The 22,413-nt window shown below is 34.3% G+C and overlaps 1 protein-coding gene across 5 annotated transcripts in view; it reads right to left on the bottom strand.

Moving 5' to 3' along the window:
- Nucleotides 1-22,413, bottom strand: part of ROBO2 (roundabout guidance receptor 2) — a 1,637,092-nt gene that overhangs the window by 506,720 nt on the left and 1,107,959 nt on the right. For all 5 annotated transcript variants that reach the window (XM_027102521.1, XM_027102511.1, XM_027102532.1 and 2 more), the window contains one exon: nt 12,657-12,983. In XM_027102521.1, coding sequence (XP_026958322.1) covers nt 12,657-12,983 — 327 coding nt within the window. The remainder of the gene's footprint in view (nt 1-12,656; nt 12,984-22,413) is intronic.

Here is a 22,413-nt window from a genome sequence, read left to right as displayed (position 1 = left end):
TTACATCTTACATAATGATACCAAAAACAGGATTGACATTGATACAATGCATGTGCTTCTATGTCATTTTATCACATGTATATTTGTGTAACCATTATCACAACCAAGATACACAACTGTTTCATCATTACAAAGATCACCCTCTTGCTCTCCCCTCATAAACACACCCATGGCTCTCTCCCCACCATCCCTAACCCTTGGCAACCAGTAATCTCTTTTCCATCACTATAAATTTGTCATTATGAGGAGGTTATATAGATGGAACCATACAGTATGTAGCCTTTTGAAATGGCTTTCTTCACTCAGCATAATGCCCTCAAGATCTCTCTAAGTCATTGTGCCTATCAATAATTCATTCCTGTTTATTGTTGAGTAGTATTCCGTGGTATATACATAACATGGTTTATTTAACCATTCACCTATTGAGAGACATTTTAATTGTCGTTTCCATTTTTTTTTTTTTTGCTTTTACAAATAAAACTGCTTTAAAGTTGTGTACAGGCTTTTGTGCAGATTAAGTTATCATTTCTCTTAGCTAAGTGCCCAGGAGTGCAAATGTATGGTAAATGTACATTCAGTGTTTTAAGAAATTGTCAAACTATTTTGAAGAGTGACTGTACAATTTTACACTCCTACCAGTAATGAATGAGAGATCACGATTTTGTATTTTGGCTGTTCTAAATGGTAGGTGATTGTTCATCATAGTCTATTTTAATGTGCATTCCCCTAAGGCTAGTGATTTTTAACATCTCTTCAAGTGCTTATTTCCCTGCCATACATCCTCTTGGTGAAGATGTATGTCTTATGTCTTATCCTTTATGTCTTATGCCCTTTTTGCTAACTGGATTATTTGTTTTATTTAATGTTGAGCTTTGAGAGATCTTTATACATTTTAGGTACGAATCTTTGGTCAGATATATGTTGTTCGCAAGTATGTTCTCCTCGTATTTAACTTGTCTTTTTATCCTCTTGACAAGATCTTTCAGAGAATAAAAATTTCTCATCATAATGATGTCAAATTTATTTATTTTATCTTTTTGGTTTGTGCTTTGGTATCATGTCTAAGAACTCTTTACCAAGCCCAAGGTATCAAAGATTTTTGTCCTATTTTCTAAAAGTTTTATAAATTTTATGATTTACATTTAAATATTTAATCCATTTTAATTCATTTTTGTATAATGTTTGAACTGTAACTTGAGCTTCTTTTATTGCCTTTGAATATCCAATTGCTCTAAGTTACCATTTATTGAAAAAACAATTCTTCCTCCTTTAATCAATTTTTAAATTAAAACTGGAGTTATTTGAAAGCCAAACTGACCATTGTTAACATTAAGTACTGAACTTAGAAAGAAACTATCAAAGTTAGCAAATTTCTACAAATATGGCCATGAGATAATGCATGTTAATATGCTAATAACTTCTAAAGAACTCGAGAAAATACTGTAAGGGTATCATTGCTATTAGCATACTCCCTTTTTTTTAATATAAAACTTAGTCAAGTTATCTTTAGATATTAAATGATAGATAACTCTTCTTATAAATTTGATTCTTAAGCTCCAAGCTGCTTTGGCCTGCAAACATGTCAGTAAGACCTGAAAGTGATGGATCTTCCTGATACTGATATTTGACAACTAGGAACTGTACAGAGAAAATCAAATTACTTGAATAAACTAATGAGCTCTTAAATGTCAATATATAACTAAATTAAAAAAAAGAAAAGCTTACTCTTTCTGTTGTTTGTTTCCTTTAGTACCCCATGAATCACAGAATTTTAGCACCAAAATGAAGCTTTAGACTTCATGTGGTCCAGTATTCTCATTGTATGTATACAACTGGATAACCATTTCTGGATAGAATACCTAAAATAAATGTTAATGATTTCTTCTAAGTGTCAAATGGTTTTGTTTGTTTAAATGAATCAATGAGACCACTTAGCATGGTAGTTAAGAAAGCAAACTCTAGGCAAAGGCTGTCTGGGTTCATATCCTGACTCTTCTTACTGTGCAAAAATTGCTAAGTTAACAAAGATTTGGCCTCAGATATAATAGAGAGAAAATAATAAGTTGTTTTGAGAATTATACTCAAAGTAAATTATAAATATAAAACACTTAGGAAAAAATCCTGGCATTTAGTGATTATTTTTACTGACTTTCCACTTATAGAAATCATTTAGCCTGGTCCATATTTCTCTTGGCAAAATCAGTATTTTCTTCCTCTGAATTCCCACATGTTCAGGTGTTCTTTACTCTAGGATTTACATTTTATACCATCTTGAACACTCTTTGATGGAATGAGTCATCTCTTGTTCTGTTTTTTGTTTCTGAGGTAAAAAAAACCATAGGTAACATAAAATATACCATCTCAATCATTTTTAAGTGTACAGTTCAGTAGTGTTAAGTATATTCACATTGCTGTGCAAGAGACATCCAGGACTTTTTCATCTTGCAAAACTGAAACTCTATACTTATTAAACAACTCTTGTTTTAAATATCAGTATCTTCAGCACCTAGCTGAGTACCTAGCAATTAGAAAGTACTGTCCAAAAATGTAGCAAACTAAATTTATATCATCCCTTGGACCACAAACTCATTTCTTAAATTTGTATCAATTCTCCTTTGAAATGCCATCTCCTATCTTTCAGGTATCAATTTAATTCATCAAAGTAATTCAACCTTCTTCTTACAATACCCTAATTTGTAATAGATCTCCTACCTTCACACTCTTCCATGTTCTAATCCACCTTATACTGCCTTTAACATATCCCCTTTCATACCTTACAAGTAACATTCCCAAATCAAAAAAAACATTGAAGGCTCCCTCAGGTCTTCTAGGATAATGTGCAAGCTCCTTAGTTTGTTTAATTATGACCAATCTCTACTTCCCTATTTAAATTATCTCCCTCTACTCTCCTACATACGTTCTCCAATTCAACAATACAGTAATTACTCCCCACACTGGCCAATCACACACAGCCTCAGGTCTTTGCTTTTACACTTCTCTCCAGTTTTCTAAGGCCACTTTCCATTCATATTCATCCAGAAGCATTTGATGTCACTTCTTCTTCTAATGCCTGTGGCATGTCCTGTCTGAGGGCCTTTACCCCACACCACAGTAGAAGGTGAGCTGTTACTTGATGAGGTTTCCCAGGCTTCTCACATATAACACAAGCACCATTGAAGGCATGGATCTCTTAAGCTGCTTTTTACTCCTAATGCCTAAGAAAGCCAGTAAAGACTTTTGAATAGATTTAAGGAAAAACACTGAACATCCTCATTCAATGTGAATAAGCAGAAAAAGCAAGTAGGAGGAGAGTGAAGCAGGTTGATATATATATATGTATACATAACAGTCTATATTGAATACGACATTATGAAAGTAAAATAGTCATGTTATCTTTCCATAATTTTACAGTTTATATATAAAAACTGTAAAGTTTGTGCCAAAGTCTTTGTACAGACTTAGATGTTAGATAACCACATAAAAAACTTAATGATTGTCTTTATAAATAATAAGTACTTGTATCACTGGAAAATGGCCTGATTATCAGAAAAAGGTATATGTGATAAAAAGAGCCCTCTTCTTCTTAGATGTTACTTTAGACTCAGTTTCTAGGCCCTACTTGTGATGCTACTTAAAGGGCCAATGGCGTAGGCCAATCGGACTTTTCTTGCTGCCTGTAACCCAGGCTGACACCCTTGCTTGCAGGCTTTGTGAGGATCAACTTTTTAACAGGCTTAGGCTAACCACTGAGTAAGTGACCATGGGCTATTTTGGGTGGTAGAATTTCTGCAAAAACAAAAAAGCAAGACAAAATAAACATACAAAAACTTATTGGAATTCACCAGATTCTGGGCCTATATATCTGTCTGTCACATCCTCAAAGCACCTGCCTCTCTTACAATCCTTGCCTGACTTCTCTCCAAGGGTCAGAGACACTACTGATGTCTGAGCAGCCCCAGAAGGGTAGTGCTAGGGAACTTCAGAGAGTTTACAGAAATCCTAAACAGGGGCCCAATATTGTTTTCCTAGATTACTTCTTGTAAAACGTATACCCTATTGACAAAAATGTATGCATATCTCCTAATTAAGAAAGAGGTGGTTGAAAATGTTGTGTTTGCATTTGAGAATCTCCTAAGAGGAAAACCAATTCCAATGATTTAGAGTGTAAAGAATATGTTGATTCCTCAATTGAACCTCTCATCCTTTAGCAGTTAAGTCACAGGCTGTTACAGACTTCTAAAGAAGAAGAAATTTCCAGAGTTGAACAAAATTTCACCTGTCGTTTTTACTTCTGTACTCCTCTAAAGAGCTTAACACATACACTGACTCATGCATGAAAAAAGTGCAACCCCCTTTATGTAATTATAGAAACCTTGTGGGAGCTGCTTCAGAATTAAACAATGTGTATTATAATTATCAGAAACAAATTCAACCTAACGAAGGAAAATTGGAGACCTGTCTTTCTGATGAAACTCATATCTTGAGAGAAAAGCATACACGTTGCTGCACAAAATTACGTTTCCTAACTACAGCGTCAACCTATATACATTTTCAGTAGAATCAATTTATATTTACAAACCAGCTGAAATCGAATAAATTGAAGGTTTATAGGTGGGAAACCCTCCAAACCATAAATAGTCTTTTCTTACTTTTATCTAAAAAAAAATTCTGAGATTGAAAACAAGAGCTGAACTCAACAAGTTTTGTCTTAATACACCTTAGTATCACTATGAATATGTTGGGCTATCATTCCATGGATAGGATTTACATGTTGGCAGAGTTCAGGATTAAACTGTTTTGGGAAATAGTCTTTGGAAAAGCAGAGAACATCAAGATTCCTCTTTCTCTTATTTATGTGCTTTCCTTGGAATCAGAGTTAATTCAGGCTAATTTTAGTGAACGGCAACTTGAGACTTGTAAAGGGAGAGGGGTTGAATACAGTTAATACAGTTAACAGAAACCTGATATCAAAATACAGCATTACACATATTTAAATAGTTCATAAGCTCAAACATGTACTCCAGGCATAGCAATTTCACACCTCCATTTGTGAAGATTAAAGGAGAGATCTGTATATGAAAGAATCTGATGGAGTATTACACAATTAAAAGGTACACAGACAAAACAGCCCAAGTAACACAGATGTGTGCGTGTGCACACTCATGTACCTTCTAACACTGTTCTCTAATACCAAAAAAATACCAAAACATTTGCTATTGTCTTTTCTTTCTAGTTAAAGATGTTTTAGATTGATTCCCCTATGCCCATACATTCACAGTTTATAATACTTTCAATTGAGTTTACAGATTTCTTTCAAAACAGCCTCGGGCCAACATTGTGGATGCAGGGCAGTACAAATCCACAGAGCACAAACGATATTTGATTCAAATCACTATTTTTTTTTTTTTTTATGGTCTCTTACCAGTGGTTACTCTTGCTGTAAGACAAATGGCCTGTATTAAATTGCTAGGGTTGCCATCACAAAATACCATAGTCTGTGTGGCTTAAACAGCAGAAATTTATTTTCTCACAGTTCTGGAAGCTAAAATCCATGATGAAGGTGTTGGCGGTTTTAATTTCTTCTGAGGTTTCTTCCCCTTGCTTGCAGATGGCCACGTTCTCACTGTGTCCCCATATGGTCTTTCCTCTGTGCATGTGCCTCTCTGGTGTCTATGTGTCCAAATGCCCTCTTCTTATAAGGCCACCAGTTAGTATAGATTAGGACCCACCCTAACAACTGTACTTTAATTTACTCCTTTAAAGACCCAATCTACCAACACAGTCAGATTCTGAGGTACTAGGGATTAGAGCTTCAATATATGAATTTGGGGGGGATACAATTTAGCGCATAACATGGCCCAAGTACATTAAGGTATGAGTGGTTGTCTGTATACTCTCCCCCCAAATTCTCTGCATTCTCTCTTGAAATTTGTAGAAATACAAACAGAGGAATCATGAAAAAGCCAGTAGCTCTTATATTCTTCTTAGTCAAAATCTATGAATATCAGTTCCAATTGACTAGTTGCCTCTTACGCATTTAAATAGATACATTCGTTTGTTTTAGGAAAGTTGAGTCATGACAGCAGCTCTTTTTTTCCCTACTCCTGGAATTACTTAATCAACTTCTATTATAATCACCATTAATTTCTTATTCTAAACCTTCCTAGTAAATGAAAGAAAAACAAACAAACAAACGTTAAGACCTTTGAAAGGAAAAATAACCTGGGAACAGGAAAGGTTATGTCAATTATTCTCAGAAAAGATAATGTCATCTCCTGAGAAACCAGAATACTGTCCTCTTTCAGGACAAATAAAAATGTGGCAGAAAGTGAAGTAAGGTTCAAACAGCAAGACTATGCAACTTAATTGGGGCCAAAGTCAACACGGTTTGGTAAGAAGTTTTATAAGGGGAAGTGATTTCAGAATTTATTTCATCAATTCATACTACTTGAATTAAATAACTAGGTCAAAGAAAAAGAAACTTCATGACCATTCAGTGGCTTTACAGAGTTAATTATTTTATATTTTTAATTAATTAAATCTTATCTTAAAATATGGACATATAACCCAAGGAAGTATAACATGCCAGCAGTCAATAATATTTATCAAATACTGGCAATGTTTCTAGCTGCGCCTTGTACTAAGAGCGGAGTTGGATACAGTTAATTCAATAACACTAATAAATATTTTTATCTACACCTAAAAGTTACCTATAAGTTCCTTAAAAAGTTGAGTTACCATATAACTAAGCAACTCCACTCTTAGATATATACCCAAGAGAATACCCAAATGAAACCATATGTCACACAAAAACTTGTACAAGAATATTCATAGCAGCATTATTCGTAAAAGACAAAAAATGGAAACAACCCAAATTTCCATCAACATATGAGTGAATGGATAAAATGTGGTATATCCACACAATAGAATATTATTCAGCAGTGTAAAGAAATGAAATACTGATACATGCTACAACAAAGATTACCCCTGAAAACATTATACTCAGGAAAAGAAGCTAGTCAAAAAAGACCACGTATTGTATGATTCCATTTACATGACATGTCTAGAAGAGGCAAATATATAGAGACAAGATAGTAGACTAGTGTTTGCTTAGGGATGTAGCAGAAGGGTTCCAGGAGAATGGGAATTGGCTGCTAATGGGTATACAGTTTTCTTTATAAGTGACAAAAATGTTCAAATTAGATTGTGGTGTTGGTTGCACAACCCTGTGAATACACTAAAAAACATTAAATTATACACTTTAAATGGGTAAATTATATGTGAACCATACCTCAATAAAGTAATTTTTTTAAAAAAGCTCTCCATGGCTCAGGCTTTTCTGCAATTTAATTTATCTCTGTGTTTTTGGAGCATAAAGGTATTTTGCCTGGATAACATTCATTTACAGCCGCAAGTAAAAAAAGAAAAAAAAATTACATATTTATTAACTTGGAAATATCAATGAAACAATTCACCTTGTGTTCATTTTTAATGCCACCTGTGACCTCTGTTACTAAAGTCAGTCTACTTCTATAACCTCTCTTCCTTGTACAGATAAAACATCAATTTAGTTTTGGGTTTAAAGCAGGATCATTATGTCTGTAGAGTGTTCCATAGCTTTGCTGTTCTAGCAATCTGTGACATAAATAATGCAACACCTTTTCCTTCTCTAAATGACTTTCTTGAGGCATGGGTCTTCATACGTGGAAACAAAAAGGAAAAAAAGGATGAAGAAAAGAAAAGAAATCACCCCGCAGTCATGGAATTCAATCTATTTCTAGTTCCCCAACTGAATTATGAACCACATCTGTTCTCTTTTGTAGTTGCATCAAAAGCCAACTTTCAAACATTTAGCCATTTTATTTTATTTTTCTCAAAGCAAAGCTAAATCATAGGTAATCTGAAAAGTTCTTGTGTTTTAGTTTTGATTTATAAGTAAGGAAAGGGGAAAAAAAAGACCGGTTTCTAAGTGACCCTTGACCTTTGAACCACAACCTCCTTGCCACTAAAGCGTTCATCACTTCATTTAATCTCCCCTCTCTGCACTGGCGTAGTACAGAGAAAAGGAAACGGAAAAAATAATCTGGGGACTTCATCAATTTTTCATGAATTTTCATTTAGGCCACATCCCCCTCTTACCCTGGTCGATAGATCAAGCTGCTGTCATATATTTACCACCTGGGGCTACAGCTGCCAACTCTAGGCACTGCCACTGACTCAGGCTGCATCACAGGCAGCCACAGTCTGCGTGAGGACCCCTGTGCTCCTTCTGCTCCAAACACAGGGAGGCCTGGAGTTCAAACTGAAATCCTATCTGCACCAGCTACGTCTCAGCTCTCTTGGTGGTCCCATTGGAAAACTATGTATTAAATACTTCGGTGCCAAGTGCCTTACTTGTAGAACCTGCAATTCTGTTTTCTAAATATGTAAAAATCACTTTTTTGCCTAAATACCTTCCTTGAGTTAAAGTGATCTAAAAAGTACATTCTGGATTGCTTTTTTTTTCCAAACCAAGAGGGGAAAAAAGCAAATATGTGGTAAGTGATTCAAATCTCCACTGCAGGGATTGGCCCTGAATAGTTTTTTCCTCAATTATGTTGTTCCGTTACATAAAAGTGAACTCTGTGTTTAATAAAACAAAAAGAGAATGAATAGAGTATGATAAAAACAGGCTAACTTCTGTACAATCAGTCAAGACAGACGGTTATCAATAAAACTGCTCATATCATATGACAGCAGAAAGCAAGATTGTTGAAATTAAAAATGAAAATCAAGATGAAGCAGAGTCAAAAATTCCAGAACTTTTATCAATAATTATTTCACAATAAAAGTTATAACAAGGTTGTTTGCTACTTATCCATACCACCTAGATATTCCTATATACACCTAAATCAATTTGCAACCGATTTTGACCGCCCCTGAGTTCTTGAAAGAACAGGCAGCACTTGCCACTCCAACTCCACTACCAACTCATTCTTCAGCTGCTGTGCTTTCTTTCCACCCGTAGAGACCACGGATACTTTTTATTTAGACCACCACATGGCATTTGCATTGCCAACCACTTTTTCTTTCTTAAAATTATTTCCTTATTTTTCTTGTCACTCCACTTCCCATGTTCTATCATTCCAATACCTCCTCTGAGCCTCCTGAACTAGACTTTCCTTTGCCCAACATTAAATATTCTTTCCAAACAATGGGAGTGATCGCAGCCCTACACACAGCTTGCCTGGACAATCACATCTATGTCTATCTACTCCCCTGGCTTCAACCTCCATCTGGGAAAGACTTCTCAATTCCAGAAGCTCTTTTCTTAATGGAATATGGCATATTTTTACCTTGATATTTCATTGGCATGTCAAACAATACAACCAAGCTGACTTCACTTTCCTGTTCTCACTAGAGTTATTTCTCCTGTATCTGCCATCCCTTTGGATGGTAGGTATCAGAATATACACAGTCACTCCACCAAAAAACATCTGGGAATCACCCTCTATTCCCCAAACCAACCACAAAGTGATATAATTTCTAAATACGGTTCAAACTATTTCCTTCTTTTAATCCTCACTGCTTTGTTCAGTTTAAAATCTAACATATACTCTTTTCTGAATGATTTCACAGCGTCTTAACTCCGCTCAATTTCAATCATCATTCCTTTAACCCTATCTTCAATTTTCTTTCAAAATTGAAAGGAAAGACTCTCCTTTTACATAACAAAAAGTCTAGATTTTATGATTCAGCACATGCCTATCTTTCTAACTTACACTGCCCACCAACCTCATTATCAAGCTACCTGCAGCTCTCCAAATACATAGTGTTTTTAGGTTTCCATTCTTTCCTTTAACAAATGAAGAAATGGATATGCCATAACTGAGCAATTATGTTGAGTGTCCTAAAATATGAAGGCCAGACATTTATATGACCCACAGCGGTTCCTATCATTTTGTAAAAATACACCTTGGTTACCAATAGGATTGACAAATCACAATGCTTTGACCTAAATTTCCATATTAACACATTTTATGAAACACATAAGGAAATGGAGAAGACTGATGAGCTAATGCGAAAGGGATGAGCAACATATAAATGGATATTATTTGATCTTCTGTTGCCTCAAATGGCATGAACTGTTGACAGGGCATTAGAAGAAAGAATTTTATTCACTAGCTAAATCCAATTTAGAACTCTTCTTGTTTTCCTCTCTAGGTCAGAAGTATTTTTTAGCATTTCTCAAAGCTCACTGATTTAAAAATAAAGAAAAATGTAACTGTCATAGTACATTGAAAAAAATTGTGGTTTAAAATTTTCCCTCTAAAACAGTTTGATTAATTATTAATGATGCAATTAAGAAAGAGAGAAATCCTTTATGTTAAATCAAAGTACAAGATACATGTGTGTTGGGAGCAATTTAACAATGCTAAGGATGAGAATAAAGATAAGTTTATAGCTGTCTAACAATAAAATGACTGGCCAATTTAGATAAACTTTAACATTGAGAAGAAAGTTAGTGAAGGATTAAAAATAGTTATTTGCTTACAATAAATAAGCTACAAAGATATATATAGTACAACACAGGGAATTTAGCCAATATTTTACAATAACTATAAATGGAATTTAACCTTTAAAAATTGTGAATCACTAGGTTGTGTACTTGAAACAGATATAATATTATACAACAACTATACCTCAATTTAAAAAATAAAAAAAGTTAATTGCTGCTGAGTGGATAAAAGAAAAACTTTTAATTAGAAGTTCTTTATTTTTATTTATATAAGATGAGCCTGGTTTCATTTGAGCGTTTTTCGAAATATGGTACAATTCTCTCAAACTAAAAATTAGAACAATCATGGTCTGATCTTGAATTCCCCATTAATTTATTGCCTTAGTCTTGGTCACCTAACCATCATGGGTTTCATTTTATCTATAAAAAGAAAGAATAATGCATGTTATATTTACTGTAAAGGGATCTGGTGGGGAAAACAATCAATAGAATTGACATTGAAATATTTCAGTATGTTTGAAATGTTCCAGAAATAAGATATTTCAAAATAAAAATGGACGGTTAGCAATATTTGTATTCTTGAGGTTCTGTGTATATATTTCAAATCTCACTAAACTGCATTTAATCTAACTGCTTTTTGAAGTAAGTTGTAAAAATGAAATTACCTAGCAACTGGCGCAAAATGGCATTGCTAGCAAAAGTTCTAATGCTTATATCTCAAAGTACTTCACATAATAAATTTCTCAAAGCACATTGATTTAAAACTTTGGGTTTTAGGATTCCTGTAGTCTTTTCCTATTGGACTTACACATTTCAAGCATGGACTGGGTTCCAGATTTCTTGGTACAAAAGCATAAATCAAAAGACTGGATGCGTAAAAGCAAAAGCTTTCATTGTGATAGCTGAATAAGAAATTGTATGATTTTGTTACTAAAAGATGTTTTCATGTATAAAGGTAATGATACACTGTGAGAATTTCAATACACATATACACAAGTTTTATAATTTAGTGTGATACCATATAGCATGTGAGTATAAGTATCAAAGTTAATTGCAGACATGAGACCATGAACTATTATCCGGCACTCTCATCCCAGCGATAAAAAAAAGACTCATGCATCCTGAACTATTTCAATTCTCTTACCTATGAACACCTACTGGTACAAGCAGAAAGTTGAAGAGCACAAACTTTTTTTAAGCTCAGTTATTGCCATCTTATTCACAAATAATTCTTGATAAAGTATTCCTTCAAAATAGAGAATACCAAAATAATTATGTACACCAAATCCTCACTTATAAACCAGAAAACAAATCTAACATATTTTGAAATTTGTTCTGGAAAACCATCCAGAAAAACAAAGTTATGGACTCAATGATCAAATAGATGCAAAGCCTTGATGCCTTGATTTACTAGTGCTATTCGGGCTACCTGATTAATAAATAAATATATTTTTAAGTGGCAAGGGCAGGACAAATCCTTAGGTACTGCTGATTACCAAAACTGAGCAAGACCTTCCTCTATATGCACATTTTGTCCCTAAACAGAAATCAGTTCTCTTCTCTGATGAATTTTTTGATAAAAAAAATATAGTTGCTGTTGTTGGTATATTTTCCCCTGCATGCCTAGGCTAATGATCCCTGAATTTAGCCTGGAAGTAAAAGAGTTAATATAACCTAAAGAGTATATTCTTTTTAAAGTTGCCCAATAAAAGTTAGATTTAAAAAATATATACATGTATATATAATATATTAGTTATATATAAATAGGTAACAGGAATAGGTACAATAATGAATTTATACCTTATATTTGATCCCATGTTACACATAAACTTTTTATTTTAACATCGCCAACCTTAATATTTTATTATATCTCTCATTAATAATTCAAATTTTAAATACGACCAGCATCATCGCCGCCTTGCTTTAATATAATATCATAATACCCACATTGCTTCAATATAAATAAATTTACTGCAACACCTTGGCTATACATTATTTTGACAAGCCTTCTTTGCAGAAGGCAAAGTAAAATTATGCAGAGAGTATTGATTGTTGTATTCTATAGGTATTAAGCATCTATGAGAACAAATCAAAGCTTATTAAAAAAAAATCAAAGTAAAAGCGCATGCCATTTATGAGATTCATTACGTTTACTTACATGCCACTTCCAGAGATGCATTTCGACTCACTGCTTCACCAAGATAGTTCCTTGCAACACACACGTAGCTTCCTTCATCAGGTTTACTTCTGCGCCCATGCACAATGCGCAAGAAGAATAAGGAACCGCTGGGCAGAAGCATCCTGTGGGACCGGGGATCATCCTTGTCAGTCTCCACCCGCTCGCCATCCTTGTACCACTCAATGGTGGGCGTTGGCCGGCCCTCGGCCTTGCAGTTCAACGTGGTGGGCTCTCCCTTAGAGACAATGACATCGGAAGGGTGCTCCACAATCCGCGGGGGAAAGTCTTCCTGGCGAAGACGAGATCCTACAAAATGTGACAGAATGAAGACAAGCTTTAACATTCCTTATCTATAGCTTTTGTTTCACTTAGGTTCACACTGATAAAATTAAACTATTCAATCATTCAAACTGCATTTACTACTATTTTATTTATGTTTCAGTCTTTTGTTCTTTATGCATCTCGTAAGTCATTCCAAGTCCCTTTTGGAACAAGACAATATAGCAGTAAATTAATACGTTAATTCTAATGAGTTAGTTTTAACATGTTCCATGAGTCAGGACAAATAAAAATAAGCATGAAATTTTCTTTTGGAACCAGTAAGTTGCAATGGGTACTAAGATGAGTAAGGTTAATTTCCTGTCTTCAAAGTGCTTACTATGTACTAGGGGAGAAAGCCAAGTGCTTACAAGTGTACTAGGGGAGAAAGCCAAGTGCCTAAAATACACACATAGAAAACGTTTATCATGCTGGCACTGTGCTATCAGAGTCAACACAAAAAAAGACCTGAACATTATGTACAAATAGTAACTCAATTTAACAGATGAGGAAGAAGTTTAATGACATATATTGTCCAGGACTGTGGAAGAAGTAAGCAGTAGAGGCAGGATTTGAACCCAGGTATGTCTGACTGAGGAACTCAGGTTAAATCACTATGTTGAAATAAGTGTTGCACGGAGGTCCAAGAAATGTATTACAGGAAAAGATCGGGAAAAGTAATGTCAACTCTAACTAGAGCACAGTGAGAGGCTTCCCCAAAAAAGGTAGCATTTAAATTGAGTTGTAAAGAATGAAAATAATATGTCAACAGAAGGAGAAAGACATTCAGAATGAAGAAATAGCATGTGCAAAAGGACAGAGAAATGACAATATACGTATAAAACATTTCATAATCAGGGAGGAAGTTAACGTGGCAGGTGAGGGTAAAAAGCAGTCTTATAGCCGGAGACAAAAGGGCTTAAAATACCACGCTAAGGAGTGTGACTTTTATTCCATATGGCTAACTGATTTTGAGGGAGCAGTGATATGACCATCTGTGTATTAGAAAGGTTCTTTTGGTCTGTACAGTAAAAGATAGATAGTGATGGAGGCAAAAAAGACAGGTGAGAGTTACTTCTATATCCCAGAGAACAATAAAAAGAACCTGACCTTGAAACACTTAAGGTAGAAAAAAGAAGGAAGATATAAGTTATACAGTAAAATAAACACTTGACAGAATTTGGTATTCCACACAGTAAGGAAGAGTGACAGGTACCAATAACTTTCCTGTGGCTACAATGAAAATGGGGCCATTAAAAATTAGAAGAAATAGGAAGAGAAGGACCTGTTTGGTATTTTAAGATGAAAATTTTGCATAATGTACTGTTTTGAATATTTTAATTTATGAAGTGTCAGAAGCCATTATTTGTGGAAAGGTCCTACCAGCTACTGCAAATAATTCTAAAGGAGACGGCTGGGAGAACTCTGTCTGGAGACATAATGATAATCTACATACGAGCTTTTAAAAGCTCTTACAATTTTCCAACCAATCACCCAATATTGGCACATTTCTGTTCAATAAACAGAAGTAATATTTACTCATCAATGTTATTCCAGTTAACTTTCAATATTAATTTAAAATTTCTATTTGAATTTAATACAGGGAAATTAATTTGGTAGTGAATGAACCTTTTCTGAAGAGGATTAACTTTTAAAGGTTGCTGATTACCATTTGTTAGCTCATCAGATGCAAGAAGGAACCTATACATTACAAGTGCTAGGCACCTAAAGCAAGAGTAATTTACACTACACAGGTCAAAGTTTTAAGAAAGGAACTAAAGAGACCCAAAGCATTTAAATATGGACAGAAAACCACAACCTGCATCACAGTAATAAAGAAGGTTATATATTGTAAGTACTGAGGCCCTAACACAAATGAGGAATTTATAGAATATAAAAAGTAAGAATTACTTTAAAAAGTAATAAATGAGGTCCCAAGTACTTAAATTTGAATAACTAATCATAGCTTGCAAATCAGTAGCATATTCCCAAATGTAAAGGTCTGGACACATAGCCATAGAAACTGATACTAAAATGCACCAAGAGTTATATGTCACTTTTCAGGTAACAGACATACGGTAGCCACAATCCTCTTGTTTGGATACCTTCCTTGCTCTTCTCTAATGTCCCATATGCAATCATCTACATTCTCCCTAATGCCAAAGTTGTTCTATTATTAAAACTAAGCAAGTTAACTGTCCATGTTTTTAGAGTGCTATTTTCTACATCAAAAAGTTCTCTGCCTTATTAGGCAGTTTGGCCTGAATAAGGCCTGAACAGGACCTGAAATACACTAACACTTATTAAATAAAATATAAAATAATAGACTAATAAGAGAATTAGATGCAAAACATCTAAACTATTTAGCAATAAGATTTAGAATCTAACATGTCCAATAGCACTCAGAGAATTTTACTCACTTATGACTATAACATATGTAAACTATCCTAGTGCTGTTGCATTTGGATATTCTTGTAGTAGCTTTCCTCCGCTGTTATAAAAAATTCAAAAGAATATCTACAACCTAAATGTAAGAGGTAAAATTATCAAACAATTAAAAGAAATTACAGGAGCATATTTTTATGATCTTGAGTTAGTCAAAACCTTCATGAATATGACACCAAAATCACATGCAACAAATATATTTGTTCTTTAAAAAAACATTACAAAAGGAAAAACAACCCACAGAATCAGAAAAAAATTGCAAATCATATATCTGATAGAGGACTTATATCTAGAACATATAAAGAACCCTTACAACTAAATAAAAGTACAAATAACCGAATTTAAAAATGGGCCAAGGATTTGAATAGACATTTATCCAAAAAAGTTAGACAAAAGGTCAGTAAGCACATGAAAAGATTCTCAACATCATTAGCTATCAGGACAATGCAAATCAAGACCACGAGATATACTTCACATCCACTAGGATGGCAATAATCCAAAAAGTGTAAAATAACAAGTATTGTCTGGGACGTTGAAAAATTGAGAGCCTCATACATTGCTGGTGGGAATGTAAAATGGTACAGCCACTTTGGAAAACTATCTGGAGTTCCTCAAAAAGTTTTGGAATTAACATATGACCCAGCGATTCCACTGCCTGGTATATACCCAAGAGGAATGAAATCTTATGTCCCCACAAAAACTGTAACATTGATAGCAGCATTATTCATAATAATTTTTTTAAATGGAAAGAACCCAAATGTCCATTAACTGATGAATGCATAAATGAATGTTATATATCCACATAATGGAATATTATTCAGCAATAAAAATGAATGAAGCACCGATACACACTATAACGTAAGTGAACACTGAAAATATTATGCTAAGTGAAAGAAGCTAGTCACAACATGATTCCACTTACATAGAAATGTCCAGAATAGTTAAATTCATAGACAAAAAAATAGATTTTCAGTTGTCTAGGGTAGGTAATGGGGGTGAGAGGTGAAGGGGGATTGGAGAATCTTTTGGGGGTGATGAAAATATTCTAAACTTATTTATGCTGATGGTCGTACAACACCATGAAAATAATAAAAACTATTATATTGTACACTTTAAATGAGTAAAGTATGTATGAATTAATGTCAATAAAGTAGTTTTTTAAAAATCATAAGTAAAGGCACTGTGAACAAATTTAATACAAGGCATTGTAACAATTCATGTTCATTCTGACCAATAGTTAGGTTATTTTCCTCATTCATAGTTTTAAGTTTAAATGTAATCATCAGGCCAGCAATGGTCAATAGGGCATAAAATAAAGTTAAAAGGTTGTACCAGTCAGATAGATGATTGATAGTCATATAGGTAGGCAGACAGATAGATAGAATGATATGGAGATATGAAAAACATAGCTGCAATCTAAATTTTAAGATGTTATTAAAAGTGAGGGAATTAATTTTGAACTCCCTTAAATTCAGACATGATACAACTACAGCAGTGACCCTTAAGATGGGTAAGCCTTAGAGAGGTTCGTGAATTCTTTGAAATTGTGTATAAAACTGGGTATTCTTATGTGGACAGGAGGAAGTAGTAGCAAGAGGGGCTACAGATTTCATCAAATTTCCAAAGAGGTCTGGGGCTTTAAAATTATGAAGGGCCACTAAAGTACTAGGATCAAAACAACCCCATTATTTGGTTAAAAAACAAAAACAAAAAAGATAGCTGAGTTGTCAGCCAAAGTCACTGGGGATTCAAAACCCAACAGTAGAGGGGGCTGTTCATCACATGAAAAGACAGGAAACAGTTTAACTTCAAAAGCTTTGATATCCAAGGGCAAATAAGAAATACAGGGTCCCCAGCCCAACCCCAGACCTACAGAATCAGAATCCGCATCTTAACAAGATTCCCTGGCAATGCATATGTGCATTAAAGTTTGAGAAGCACTGCTTTAAACAGTTTTAGTATAACCTTGAGCTAAGGATGGTTTAACATTTTTAGCATGTTGTTAAAAAAAGAGGAGGAAGAAGAATAAAATTAGCAGAAGGTGAAGGAAGAATGAGACTGTATATTGTCCACAAAGCTTGAAATACTGTAATCTGATCCTCTGCAGAAAAAGTCTGCCAATCCTGCTTTAGGGCACCTGTTTATCAATTTCCATTAATAACTTTAGTTTATTTGTTTATTTTTTTATATAGGACCACAGAACTTTTTTCTCCAGATTTCAGATGAAAAAATATGTCAACAGCAGGAAAATAATATTTTGCTCATGTAATGGGAAATATTCAGGATCTCTATTTGGTCAGATGCGCTAAGCACTGTATCAGAATTACTATCTGCAATTCTAACTTTGCTTGCAGCTAATAGCAAGTCTGGACATCATTTTATATCTCAATTATGAATTGTGCAATAAAATAGTCAAGTTTAATCTAAAACATTTTATTCAACTGTCTTTAGCTATTATAAAGAAAAAATGTAAATTAGTCATAGGGTACTATAGGTGAATATCCAAATGTTTATTTTTACTGTCCAAGAAAGTAAGCTATAAAACAGTCAAGTGATTTGTCCATAATTGAACAGCTAGTAGAGGCAGAATTAGAACTCAAGGCCTTTCATCCAAAATGTACTAGGCTTCTGAAAATGCTGGAAGCTTAAGTAAAGAATGCACACTATAATGAGACTAATTACAAAACCCCTTCTAAAATTGATTTCAATAAAATAAGTCAATTTAATGCCTCTAGTCGTAATAAAATCAGAAAACATCTTCCTTGTTTTTTCCAAGTGTGATTCTTAAAGTACCGGCATCAAAATCACCTGGGATATTTTTTTTAATGAAGATTCTTGGTTCCACATTGAACAGAATGCATCAGAAGTTACAAGTGGAAGGATCTAAGAAGCTGCAGTTATAGCATGCCTACCAGGAGAAGGGCATGCACTTATATCTGGCTAGATGTAAGCATGCCACAGAAATACCAAATTAGTGAGCTGAATGAAGATGCATCTTTGAATAATGTTCTAAGCACCCAAATTTACATAATGGATTATTTCCGCTTCTCAGAGACTCTCAAACAATGATTTTGTAATGATTTTAGTAAAATATTTAATAAAAAACAAATTGAATGGTTTATTAGTGCTTGAAACTTTAAAGAATTGGAGGTGAAGTATAAAATCATAATTTGTGAATATATTTAAATTTAGTTTTATTTAGTCAATAACCACTCATTTGCAGTGAGTGCTACAGAACTGTTGTTTTCAGAAATGATTTCAATTACATAATATAATAAAGGAGGGTAAAGCACTGAGAACACCTGTTGATTTCATTTCACATATTTGAAAGTAAACTTCTGTCTCCTTATTCAGTTGGAATATAATATTTCCTTGGACTAAGCTTTATTTTTCATTCACATACTAGATAGCATATCTAGCTAAGCAACACATTTCAAACTTCTCTGAATTTTCCCTCCAGCAAAATTTCTATGCAGTGTCTGTTTTTCTTTTTCTTAAAAACGTACGTAATATACATTGTGTCCTAGTTCATAATAAGTATGTTTGTTTCAACAAAATATTTTCCAAAAAATTTAGTAAAATAAAGCCAGCGAGATATTCTATGATTACTCCAGATCTGAGTGTGACCAGAGATTCTTCCTGAAGTTATCCCTCCCCCAGTTTGAGAGGTACCTAGTGCAACATGAAAAAGTGAAGGCTGGATGACCCATCACAAAAAAGAGGTGGTGTGGTAGGAATAAAGGAATGGGTTACTGACCAGCAAATATTTATGCCTCACTTTTACCAGGTACAAATCAGAACACCAATATCTCAAGAGTTGGTTTAGATGATTAAAAGAAATCATATATATAGATCACCAGGACATGTGGTAAGCATCCAGTGTACCTGATATTTCCCGTCTATAATCTATTACAAATATTCTTTCCGGGGCTTCCCTGGTGGCGCAGTGGTTGAGAGTCCGCCTGCCGATGCAGGGGATGCGGGTTCGTGCCCCGGTCCGGGAAGGTCCCACACGCCGCAGAGCGGCTGGGCCCGTGAGCCATGGCCGCTGAGCCTGCGCGTCCGGAGCCTGTGCTCCGCAACGGGAGAGGCCACAACAGTGAGAGGCCCGCGTACCGCAAAAAAAAAAAAAAAAAAAAAAAAAAAATATATATATATATATATATATATATATATATTCTTTCCAAAATTTGCCCCTTAAAACGAATCACACTGACAAGTTTCTCCTTTTTGAGGTCATTCTTGTATTAATTTTTTCTGCATGGTAAATTTTAGCTAGACCATGCTGATTGCTTTACACTAGATTTCAAAAGGATTAAAGCCGTTACTGCTTTCTATTTTACCAGAATAAATCCTATTCAAAATTTCTCCATAGAAAGAAACATATCTCAGTGCCACTACTAATGCTGTCCACATTTATTAGTGAGCTAATGTAATTTGTAATGCAATGGAGTTAATTAATAACTCCATCAAGTCTGTCCTTAGAACTGTTCCATCCTTGAATTCGTCATAATGATTAAGTTCCAGTGTACTTCCCTTATCAGAGGGGGAAATAGAAGAGGGATACAAGAAACTTCTTTTTCCTAGGAGTCCTATGATGTGATAAGATGTGGTGAGAAAGCTAATGTTTGGAAAACACAAAGACTGTTTTATCCATTTGAACCTTACTGAAATTCTCTCAGGAGATGATCTAATTTATCAATGAACGAAATACATTTATAAGATTCTCATTTCTTCTGGAAGCACAGCAGTGTTAAAAATAAGTTTAAATTAGAGAGGACATCAAAATTAAATTGAGGCCTGAAATACTACTTATTTATTACAAAAATTCTAAATGGTTTTTTTTTTTAGATTCTTTTCCCATGTAGGCCATTACTGAGTACTGAGTAGAGTTCACTGTGCTATACAGCAGTCTCTTATTAGTTATCTATTTTATACATAGTAGTGTATATATGTCAGTCACAATCTCCCAATTTATCCACTCCCCATCCCCTAGTGACCATAAGATTGTTTTCTACATCCGTGACTCTACTTGTTTTGTAAATAAATTAATCTGTACCCTATTTTTAGATTCCACATATAAGCAATATCATATGACATTTGTATTTCTGTGTCTGACTTACTTCACTCAGTATGATAATCTCTAGGTCTATCCACATCTCTACAAATGACCCAATTTCATTTCTTTTTATGACTTAGTAATATTCCATTATATCTATGTACCGCATCTTCTTTATCTATTCGTCTGTTGATGAACATTTAGGTTGCCTCTATGTCTTGGCTATTGTAGTGTTGCAATGAACATTGGGGTGCATGTATCTTTTTGAATTATGGTTTACTCTGGGTTATGCCCAGGAGTAGGACCGCTGGGTTATACGGTAGTTCTATTTTTTGTTTTTTAAGGAACGTCCATACTGTTCTCCATAGTGGCTATACCAATTTACATTCCCACCAAGAGTGTAGGAGGGTTCCCTTTTCTCCACACCATCTCCAGAATTTATTGTTTGTAGATTTTTTGATGATGGCCATTCTGACTGGTGTGAGGTGATATCTCACTGCAGTTTTGATTTGCATTTCTGTAATAATTAGTGATGTTGAGCATCTTTCATGTGCTTTTTGGCCATCTGTATGGCTTCTTCGGAGAAACATCTATTTAGATCTTCTGCCCATTTTTGATTTTTTTTTTTTTTGATATTGAGCTGCATGAGCTATTTGTATATTTTGGAGATTAATCCTTATTTTGGTGCTAACTGGCTTTTTAATGTCATAAAACTAAAGGGTGTGAAAGGAAAATGACAAAGATTAAAGACATTTCTTGTCAAACTTGGCAGCCTGTAAGTTTCAGTTGTACAATATGGCATCTAGTATCGTCCCTATGTATACAGTCTTCCAGGTCCAACAGGCAAAACATTGAGCTATGAGAGACCCTCTTGTCCCAAACCCCATTTTAGAGTTGAGAAGGAGAAAGAAAAAGAGAAGCAAATAATTGAAGTTTCTTTCCCCAAAGCTGAGACTAGAACACTTTGCCTTAGCTGGGAGTCCATTTCCAGGATAACTTTTTCTTCTCTGTCTCTCCTCCTTCTTACCCATATTTTGGGTAAGTCTAAAATAGAAAGTCCCAAGTACTAGATTTCAGTTATTGGGTTTTTTTGTTTGTTTTGGTTTGGCTTCTTTTTTCCTTGGGCATTGTTTGTTAGGTATGTGACCTTAAGCAAGTTACCTAAACTTCCTCATGGTACCATTTCTTCATCCCCAAACTGAGGCAACTAGAAGAGTAATTTGCTACAGGTTCATTGTTTTATAGCATGATACACTTTTTATGGCTGTCACATCATAATGGACATAGCCATAGGAAAAGATAATAGGGAGCAAGTTAAATTTATTACCACAGAGCAAATTTTTAAAGATATACACTATAGATTAATGTTCATACTTTTAATATAAGTAGAGATTAGAAAGGTTTGCCCTTGATAGGTCTTATGTCTACTATCAAAAAGCAGTGGTTGCCAAAATACCTTCTTAGAGCACCCTCCAAAGGTTAACAATGATTTAAAAGCTTTTGTTTAAAAAGCAGCTCATGTAACTTAGAATTTATTCTTAAATTCTAAATTAAGAATTTATTCTTAAATTTATTGTTAAATTTACTTACATTGCCAATAAATACATGGTGCTACAAATCATTTAAACCAAACACCAACCGGTAAAACATAGATACTTATCTTAAAAGTAAATTGTTTATTTAAAATATAAACAATCAATTATTTATAATATAATCTTAGTCAAAGATATTTAAAATTTCCTTCCTTATTCAGGGTGAGTAGCTGCTATTTCAGGATAAGGTAACTAAGGCAGCTTTCATAAAACTTTTCTCTGAATTTCACAACTGTATTTCAGGTCTTTATCAGTGTATCCTTAGCAGAAATTACTGAAAATATTGAAAGTGGAACACATTTTCCCTCTTTGTTTCCCCACC

This window comes from Aethalodelphis obliquidens, unplaced genomic scaffold (assembly GCF_003676395.1).
Source record: "Aethalodelphis obliquidens isolate GAN/ISIS:26980383/991018 unplaced genomic scaffold, ASM367639v1 scaffold1, whole genome shotgun sequence".
Lineage (NCBI taxonomy): Eukaryota > Metazoa > Chordata > Mammalia > Artiodactyla > Delphinidae > Aethalodelphis > Aethalodelphis obliquidens.
Note: the sequence above shows the minus strand (reverse complement) of the source record. Positions and strands in the feature narration are given on the sequence as shown.